The 10,191-nt window shown below is 43.4% G+C and overlaps 1 protein-coding gene across 1 annotated transcript; it reads right to left on the bottom strand.

Moving 5' to 3' along the window:
- Nucleotides 1-5,338: 5,338 nt before the first annotated feature.
- LOC104976327 (uncharacterized) lies at nt 5,339-8,487 on the bottom strand. The gene is made up of 3 exons (XM_024988392.2): nt 7,476-8,487; nt 6,520-6,718; nt 5,339-5,548 (listed from the first exon to the last, which is right to left on the bottom strand). The coding sequence occupies exons 1-2, from the start codon at nt 8,080-8,082 to the stop codon at nt 6,561-6,563; spliced, it is 765 nt and encodes a 254-aa protein (XP_024844160.2). The 5' UTR covers nt 8,083-8,487; the 3' UTR covers nt 5,339-5,548; nt 6,520-6,560.
- Between the last annotated feature and the right edge of the window lie 1,704 nt (nt 8,488-10,191).

Here is a 10,191-nt window from a genome sequence, read left to right as displayed (position 1 = left end):
GGGAGCCTTGCAGGCTACACTACATGGGGGTCACAAAAGAGTCAGACATGACTTAACGACTAATCAACAACAGGTACAGTTGAACTGTTCCTGAGCCCAAGCTTGCTCTGCTTCCTGCACGTTGGGCTAATGAATCAGAGATAAGGTGTTGAGGCAAGGAATACCATTTTACCTGGAAAGCCATCTGACCTATCAGATGGCCGACTAATGTCTCAAAATAACCATCTTATCAGGGTCTGGATACAAGATTCCTTTATAGATCAGGTGGGAGGAGGTGAGGACACAAAGTGAAAAGCCCATAAATGTTGTAAATATCTCTTAGAATGGCAGGCCTCGGGAAGGAGATGTTTAACTTCTTCCTTTCAGTCATCCACATGTGGATAGGGTCTTGAACAAAAGCAGTTTAGTTTAACAGTTAGGCAGAGGGGCAGGATTCTCTGAGGCAGCCATTGTGTATGACTATAACAAAAGCAATGAAAAACAAGTCAAAGTAACAGTTCCAACATGGGGTCAGAACTGGCTTTTCCCTGCAACAGAACTTGGGCACATACTACGATCCAGGACTTTCATGTCTATGAATGTACTGGAGATCAGGGCTTCTCAACTGTTGACATTTTGGAAGAGACAATTCTGCGTTGTGGACTGTCCTGTCCATTGTAGGGTGCTTAGCAGTGTCTCTGGCCTCTACCCACTAGATGCCAGGAGCACATCCTCGGTTATGACAACCAAAAATGTTTCCAGACATTATCAAATGTTCCTTGGTTGGGGGCCATTGTGTATAAAATTGCCCTCAACTGAGAATCTGGAGAAACTCTCGTGGATGGGCATCAGGGGATATGAACGAGAAAGTTCACTGCACAATGATTTGCAAAAAGATAAAAATGAAAACAACCCATATGTCCACAAACAGGAAATAGACACATTGTGGGATTTTCATATGATGGATAACTGTACAGCAATGAAAACTGACTTATAAGTTGTACACATCAATATACATAAATCTCACAAACACAGGGTGATGGGGGAGGGGAGAAACACAAGTAATACATCTAGTATAATTATATTTGCATACACTCCAAAATGGACAAGAAATAATGTAATTTGAAGGAACATTTCCATGCAGGGAATGTATAAATAAGTGAATTATTAATAAAGTTCAGGATAGTTGTTACCTCTGGGAAGGAATGAGAAAGTGAATCATGGAGGGCACGGGTAAGATTCAAAAGCATTGGCGATGTTCTAATTTTCAAGCTGTGTGATGGGTAAACAGGTTTTTATATTATTATGATATACCTTACATATATGCTGTATTATCTTCTGTATATACAAAATAGTTCATAATTTATAAGGAACTGATGGGGACTAAAATATGGTGGGAAATGGAAATAAAGGCACTGGAGTAAATAACAAATTGAAAGAGAGGGAGAGAAAAAGAGCTAAGTTTTAGGTGCCTCTTGGAATAGTTTTAAACTGATTTTCTTCATGGAGTTGGTGATGAGATCAATTCCTCATCTAAGCACACATAAACCATTGCTTAGACTTCTAAGAAATGTAAATTTCATGCCTCAAAACCTATGCTATAATACTACGTGATTCATATCACAGAGGACTTAAGAATACCACATTTCACAAAACATCATTTTCCAAGAGTCCTGCCATGTTAGAGTTTTGAATGTGTACTCCTTTGTATTCCTTGGAGTTACAAGCATCTGAAAATAGGGGGCTTAGAGGACAGTGATTCTTCATCACTAACTGTAGTATCATTAAAATATCCCTAAGTGGTAACAGAAAATCGATTCCATCTCTGGCACCCACCATACCCCTTTCTTTTTCTCCCAATGGTAATCTCCCAGGAAGTGGAATAAAGGAGAGTTTTGGATCACATCCTTTCAGAAGATGGAGCCATAACCAAGGAAAATATCAAAACACCCTAACCTTTCCTGGCTGAGACAGATAGGTACAAGACAGGTCTTATCCTAAAGAAGCCCCAAATTTTCAAGGTTGAAGGACTCAGTGAGAATATATTCAATACATGTGAAAACAGGGAAACCCACAAACACCCAGAGTAACAGGAAAGGGTTTGTCCCTGACCTGATTTAGGGACCATCTCTCAGAGACCCAGAGAAGCCCGATATGTTAGAGCTTCAGCAACCTTCAATGAAGTAAGGCTGAGGTTCCTCCCTCACCATGAGAGGCATCACACACATCTATGTGGATAATGTGGCCCACTTGTCCTGTTGCCTGTATACAAAGCCACCACCTCTTAGATTCCTCTCAGTCCTGAGAGTATAGCACTGACTGTGCCACTCAACCCTTAGAAGCACAGACTCAGTGAAGAGGAACACACATGCCTCTTGGGGCTGGGGACATAGGGCCACTTGGGGAGTAAATTCAGGGCCCTAGGTACCTGGACCATAATGAGAGGCAGGGACATGGACTCAAGAGTATGTACCAAAAAAGGCTTATCTCAAAAAGACGTGTTTTTTGTTTATAGTGAACCTCGAAAAATTCTTAAGCCCACATAAGGGCCTTTCATATTAACTACAGCTATACATGGGTGGCTCAGTGTTAAGCAATTGCCTGCAATGCAGGAGACCCATGAGATGCAGGTTCAATCCCTGGCTCGGGAAGATCTCCTTCAAGAGGAAATGCCAACTCATTCCAGTACTCTCACTGGGCCAGTGAGACACTCCTATGGACAGAGGAGCCTGGAGACCTACAGTCCACAGGGTTGCAAAGAGTTGGACACGATTGAATTACATTACATTAACTATATTAACACAGAAATATACATACACACGCACACGCACACACACACACACACACACTCCTAGCATGGCATGAGCCAAACAACCAATCTGAAGCCTTTCAAGTGACACTCAGATCAGATCAGTCGCTCAGTCGTGTCCGACTCTTTGCGACCCCATGAATCGCAGCACGCCAGGCCTCTCTGTCCATCACCAACTCCCGGAGTTCACTCAGACTCACGTCCATTGGGTCAGTGATGCCATCCAGCCATCTCATCCTCTGTCGTCCCCTTCTCCTCTTGCCCCCAATCCCTCCCAGCATCAGAGTCTTTTCCAATGAGTCAACTCTTCGCATGAGGTGGCCAAAGTACTGGAGTTTCAGCTTTAGCGTCATTCCTTCCAAAGAAATCCCAGGGCTGATCTCCTTCAGAATGGACTGGTTGGATCTCCTTGCAGTCCAAGTGACACTACATGGATAAATTTCTACTTGGACTGTTATTTCATTAAACAACAATGAAAAAAGGTCTTGTGCCTTTTTTCTTTGTTCTAGCCATAAGTAATACTCTGTGATAATACATTTTTAATTGACAAAACCAAAGTCATGGAAAAGGGTTGTGGACACCTTATACTAACTTCACTTTAACAAACCTTTATCAAGCACCTACGAAGAAGCCACAATGCTTTAGAAGAGACGAATAGAAGCCTATAAGTTCAGAAGCTCACACTTTAGGGAGTCGGGGAGAAACATTAATAAATAATGTTAATATACTCAAGGATATGAGATGAACTAGCACAGAAAATAGGAAAAGGTATTGCTGCTAACTAGCGAGCATTCAAGTGGCCTGAACTAAATACAGAAATAAGGCCTTCTACCCCAAACCCCTGGTACTGTCCTCTGATCCTCTCTACTCTGCTCAAATAGCACTTTACAGTTTTCCTTCAGTAAGTTCCAGATATTAGGCCCATTTCTCCTTTCAATGTTCTTCAGATGAGGAGATATTTCAGACCTAGACAAAGGTACAGAGATTACTACACCCATGCAACCATCGCTCATCTTAAAAACAAAAGATTACAAATAAAATTTAAACCCATTATACCTCTCCCCAGTTGAATTCTCCCTCTATTGAATAAGATTTAACCACTGTCCTAAATAAGGTTATTGTTCTCATACACACCTTTCTGCATGCTACATATGTATGCATCACTCCTATGTATACCTTTTACTACAAATATATGAACTTATAATCAATATAAGAACTGTTGCATCTTTTTAAACTTCACATATGTATGCTATCGTAATGCCTTTACCCTTTCAGAAGTAGGTTTTATCTATTTGTCACTTCCACCCCTGAATCTTTGCCCCATGCTATAAGCTGTATTTTGTCCCCCTAAAAAGATATGTTGAAGTTTTACCCCCCGAACCTGTAAATGTGACATTCTTTGGAACTAGGATATTTGCAGGTATAATAGTTAAGATGAGGTCATACTGGATTAGGGTGGGTCCTTAATTCAGTATGACTGATATCCTTATTTTTTTTTAAAGCATATTTCATTCTATTTTTAATGGAATAAATTGGCATGAAAAGGTAGGAAAACCAATTACATTTATGGTTTTAAAATGAAAGTGAAGTCGCTCAGTCGTGCCCAACTCTTTGCGACCCCATGGATAGTAGCCTGCACCAAGCTCCTCCACCCATGGGATTTTCAAGGCAAGAGTACTGGAGTGGGTTGCCATTTCCTTCTCCATGATATCCTTATGAGGAGACAAAGGACAAAGAAACAGACAGGGGAAAACGCTATGTGACGAGGGAGATGCCAATGACTGACACCGACCACCAGAAACTAGGAGAGAGGCATGAAACAGATTCTCCCTCAGAGCCTCTGGAAGGGATCACCCTTGCTGATACCTTGACCTCAGACTTCTGGCCTCCAGAACTGAGATAATGTATTTCTGTTGTTTTAAGCCATCTGGTTTGTGGCAATTTGTTACGGTAACCTTAGGACACTAACACACCCCTCTTTGTGTCTCAAGCCCCTGAGAATTCTAGTGTCTTCCTAAGTCCAGATCTTACCACCCTGTTAGTTTACCTGCAACAGTACCAAGTCAGTGAATTAAGGATGATCCTGCAGTGGGTGTAGCAAACCTTTCCCCCACTGCTCTAAAGCAGTGGTTCTGAAACTTCAGTGTGCTTCAGTAGCACCTGGAGGACTGTAAAAGCCTGATGGCTAGCGGCCTGCCCTCAGAATTTCCAACTCAGTAGGTCTAGAGCAGGGTCTGAGAATGTGCATTGCAAACAAGTTTCCAGCTGATGCTGATGCTGATGCTGCTGTTCCAGGCAAGCTAGGTCATCCATCAGTTCCTTTCAATAAAATATAGTAGAGGCTAGGGCACCATCCCACAAATTATTTACAATCTTATATTTTAATTTATTTGGGGCTGCAATAAAAGGATTTAAAACAGGCTTGACAAATAGCGGAAAGAAATCCCTTTCAGTGACAGTAAGGTGGGCCAAAATAAATAGAACAATGATAGATTTGAGTCAGTGGTATTAATGTGGAAAAAACAAAACAAAACAAAACTACAGCTTATTACTTTCAAACAAGCTTTTATTTCCAATGTGAACAATACTATCAAATTATCTGTAAAAGGTAAGAGTAAAGTCAGATGTCAGTAGTTAGTATCACTTTGGGGCATTGAAACTTTGAAACAAAATTAGTATTTCAGGCTAATGAAAACAAGAATATCCATGAAGAACAGATTCATCTTTTCTTTTGCTGTCTGCTTTTTCTATGCCTTCCCACTGTAGGATGAAATAAGAGCCAGTTAACAATTGTACCTCAATAACATGCAGTGACTTTCTAAATATGAGTCAACACTGTGTACATCTATTTTCTCAATGTTTTCTTCTTGTAACCCAGACCCTTGATGATCAGGGTGCACATCATTGCTCATGCAAAACTTATCTCCCTCTTGCCCACCGCTATAAATGCTTGCTGTTTCCTTGAAAGGCCACACTGTGATTTAAATAAGTCATTCCACCTTAAAAACTGGTATTCCCTTGCACAAATCAACAATCCCTTATATTTCCAGACCTTCAGTTTCCACATGTGTAAAATGAGGATGAGGCTTTATCAAACATCCACATGCATGAAAACTAAGAAAGAGTGAGAGAGTGAGTGAGAGCGACTACAAGATGAATGAATAGAGGAAAGAGAAACAAAGATTTAATTATCAACACAGTGACAACCAATGATATTACTGAGATTGTTTTCTTTTCTTTTGAATAAAAAATCTAAATTGAACTAATATTTGTGAATTAATCCTGAAATGCAGTTCTCTTGAAACCCTTAACATCTTACTACTTTGTAAGGAATCGCTTTCTCAAAGTCATTGTCAGTACAAGAGACTACAATTCTGTGGCCAGGTGATGATGACACAGCTAACGCATGGCCTAGTCACTTTAGCTGCTGCTTCTGGTGACTATTCTCTGAACAAGCCCTGGTCTCCATTTCCAGGTCTGATAAATTTCCCATGTGTAGTAGACTTAAAGCTACAGGACAAAGAGCTTGTGGCTATAAACGCAATACATTTCAGAACATACTGCCTCCTACATTATCTAGAAAACATTATTAACAATAAACTGCTTTTCCGAAATTAAATTTCAACAATTTTATTATTTACTTTACAGAAGAAAAATTTAAAATATACAGCTGTTAGTAACAGGTATGTGTCAGGAATGGTTATGTCGTACTAAAGCCTATACAACAATACCTGTATTATCCAGAGCTGCTCTTTGCTGAGACCACATCCATTTAGAGTCCTTCAGGTTTTTCATTTCCATCCTCTTCCTCTTCATCAGTGTTTTCATACTGATCCTCACCCTCATCATTGGGGCAGAATGATGCAGACATTGGGGTCAAAAGTTGGCAGGGAAAATATCCCAACTTCAAATCAGCAGCAGAGTCTAGGCCTGAGAGAAGAGAAATAGGTTTAATAAAAGAAACAACAAATAATACCTGGATACATTTCTAGCCCCCCATCATGTCTGCTGCTTGACAATGTTCACAAACGTTTTTCCCCTCTTTCCAGTAGATCGCCACACAGATCTCTCTGATTATTTCTGGCCCCTTTGGAGAAGGGATCCAAATCATTTGATACTGATACCATTTTGTATGTGTTTCTCGGAAACTCAATGGAAAAAAATGTTCCTTTGACTTAAAGACAAATTCTACGGGGACACTCACAGATTCCTCAATCGCTGAAAAGTGCCCCTGTGCTATGTCATCATTTTCTCAGATCCTCCTACCGAGAATATTCACATTTGTTAAAGCCGTTGACCAACAGGGAGGGATGCCACTTGTTTGCCTCTAGGTTGGTAGAAGGCAGCATGCTGTTTCTCGAGACCATGAAGGTCTCCAGAACTGGGCTTCCACTTGTGTAAATTGTGCCCGGAGGTTTTTGAGAGTTCTGACCCACTGCGTGACTGCTAGAGACCTACCTGCCTTTGAGCTCAATGGCCCCACAAGGGCCTGAAGGCTCAGCCACCACTTGCCCGCCTCAGCCCCTCCGGGATCACAGGCCTCAACCTCCCAGTCTCAGAGGCAGCAGTCAGGGCTTCCTCGCCCAGAACTCGACCTGCACTGCTGGTTCCTCTGTCTTCTAGGAAGCAATCCCCTCTGCAGGATCCCGCAGCTCCCAGGGTGGAGCGCCCTCCACCGGGTACTCACCCTGCAAGACTCTGCCTCCCTCTCCCAGGTCTTCCTGCTCCTGAGGAGGCACCGGACCTTCTCCAGGGTCCGAGGGTGGCTGGGAGCGGCCCCTGGCCATCAGGCGGTCAGTGGGAGGCCGGAACAGGACATGTTTGTTGTCACGGAAGTTGTGTAGAAAGGAGTCGACGTGACTCCAGAACAGGGGCCCAAACGTCTCCACGCAGAACCCAAGGCCTGTAACCTCTGCCGCACCCTCCTGCTCACTCTCGTCCTCCTCTTCCTCGCCCTCTCCAGACAGGTGCTCCTCCTCCTCCACGTCCTCCAAGTCGAAGTCAGCCTCACCCTCTTCCTCGTCCTCCTGCATCTCTACACCTTCCTCCATCTCCAACTCCTCTAACGGCTCTCTACCGCATTCCTCTTCCACTGGGGCTTGTGGCCAACCCTGCTCCGCGGGAAGGGCTCTGGAGACCTCCAAGGAAGCCAGAAGAGCCGTGGCCACCTCGACTCCTTCCGTCCCCTCGCAAGCAGATGCTTGGACCCCAAGGAGACTGGGGTCGCGGCCCGCCCCGCCACCAGCTCTATCCGGGCCACCTGGGATCCAGTCGTGCTCCTCTGTGGCAGACATGGCAGGAGAGACGTGCCAGACAGTGATCGTCCTGCAGTGATGTCTGCGGGGAAGATGGCGGCCGCCGGGCTGAGCGTTGCGCTGAGGAGACGCTGTTGGCAGTGGGACCGCAGGGTGGGGGTGGGGACAGCAGAGACGTCGGCTGCACAGGGAACAGGAGTCTGCGAGTTGCTGGTGTGGGCCCCACAACAGGAATGGTGAGGGGGTGGCCCGCAGACCGGCCCACCAACACCGAAGCTGAGCCGGCGGCGGATAAGGCGGGAAAGACCCTGATGGGCTGGCAACGGTAGGTGGAGCTGGAAGGGTCAACCGCGACCACTTCCTCCAGCGCCAGCTCTAAGCTCATTTGCCAGGAGGCAAGGATTGGCATGACCGTCGTCCAATGAGTGATCAAGGCTTTCAGATTGCAGGGAAGCCTTCCCGCACCAGGTCATACTTAGAGCCCACAGGAGTCCCTTCCTTTCCATTGCTGCTGCTGCTGCTGCTGCTGCTGCTGCTGCTGCTGCGGCTGCTGCGGCTGCTGCGGCTGCTGCTAAGTCGCTTCAGTCGTGTCCGACTCTGTGCGACCCCATAGACGGCAGCCCACCAGGCTCCCCCATCCCTGGGATCCTCCAGGCAAGAGTACTGGAGTGGGTTGCCATTTCCTCCTCCAATGCATGAAGGTGAAAAGTGAGTGAAGTCGCTCAGTCGTGTCTGACTCCTAGCGACCCCATGGACTGCAGCCTACCAAGCTCCTCGGTCCATGGGATTTTCCAGGCAAGAGTAGTGGAGTGGGGTGCCATTGCCTTCTCTGTCCTTTACATTGCACCACTGCAAAAACGAAATGGCAGTGTCCCTATAGGCGGCACCCTGGGGTATGGGAAGCTGGGTGTGGTCCCCAGTTGCCACCTTGTGTCAGCTCAGATCATCAGAGATACACTTATTTTTAAAAGTTCATAAAGGCTTGAGAAAGAACATCAAAGGTAAGAGATGGAGAAATTGGAAAACATAAACTGAATTAAACGGGAGCACTGAATATGAAATAGAAAAAAATGAAACAAACTACATAAAACTTAAAGATCATCATATGGTCCAGTTGATTTTAAGCATGGCTGTTCATTAGCAACATATCTGTAGCTTTGGAGAATAAAAGCAATACCTTGGCATTTTTTCAAAAAATTCTAAGATAATTCTGGTATGTGTCAGGTTTTTCTATTAAATGGTAGCTTTGGTGATATAGAATTCTACTACTTTTGTGTTGACCACTCATGGTACAATGGTATTAAGTGAATAATAGTTACTCACTAGTACGTATAAAATATGTTTTAGAAAACTTATTAATGTTTGCCTAACTAAAAATTTTATGACATTTTGATTCCACTTGTTTGACTTAGTATGAACAGAATGCTAGACTTCTGATTTTAAAAACAGATGTGCAACAACCAACAAAGTTTTACTATATAACACTGGGAACTGTAGTCCCTTTGTCAATCTCTTGAAATACCTATAGTGGAAAATAAACTGAAAAATAATATATGTGTATATGTATAACTGAATCACCTTGCTGTGCACCTGGAACTTTGTAAGGCAACTATACATCAATAATATATGTATATATGTGTATATATTATTATTATATATTTCTTTTCTTTATATATATATATATATATATATATATATATATATATATATATATAAAGAAAAAAGATAAAGTGCATAGATCACATATGAGCAACTGTTTCAACCTCCTGTGAGAGACAGAAGGAAAATTTGGAGGTTTTAATGTTGCTAAAGTTACTTAGAAAAGAACATACAAGTTGACATGTATGCCTCGAGAATGGAGACTGGAGAGTGGAAGGAGTAAAATAGGAGCTGAAAAGGGATTCATCAGGGCTCCCCAGTTCACTTCAAGGCTCCGAGAAATGAAGAGAGACTTCTTTTCATGACTGGGCTGATCACCTGCTCTACACTAAACAGTGACACCCCCTCCCAAATGCATATATTTAAATGTTTCCCCACTCCATCCCCCAGGTGATGGTATTTGGGAGTTATGGCCTTTAGTAGGAGACACAGTGAAGATAATCAACCTTGCCCTATATAGAACTTATGCATTATAGATTTCACCCCTTG

Source organism: Bos taurus, chromosome X, assembly GCF_002263795.3.
Source record: "Bos taurus isolate L1 Dominette 01449 registration number 42190680 breed Hereford chromosome X, ARS-UCD2.0, whole genome shotgun sequence".
Classification (NCBI taxonomy): Eukaryota; Metazoa; Chordata; class Mammalia; order Artiodactyla; family Bovidae; genus Bos; species Bos taurus.
Note: the sequence above shows the minus strand (reverse complement) of the source record. Positions and strands in the feature narration are given on the sequence as shown.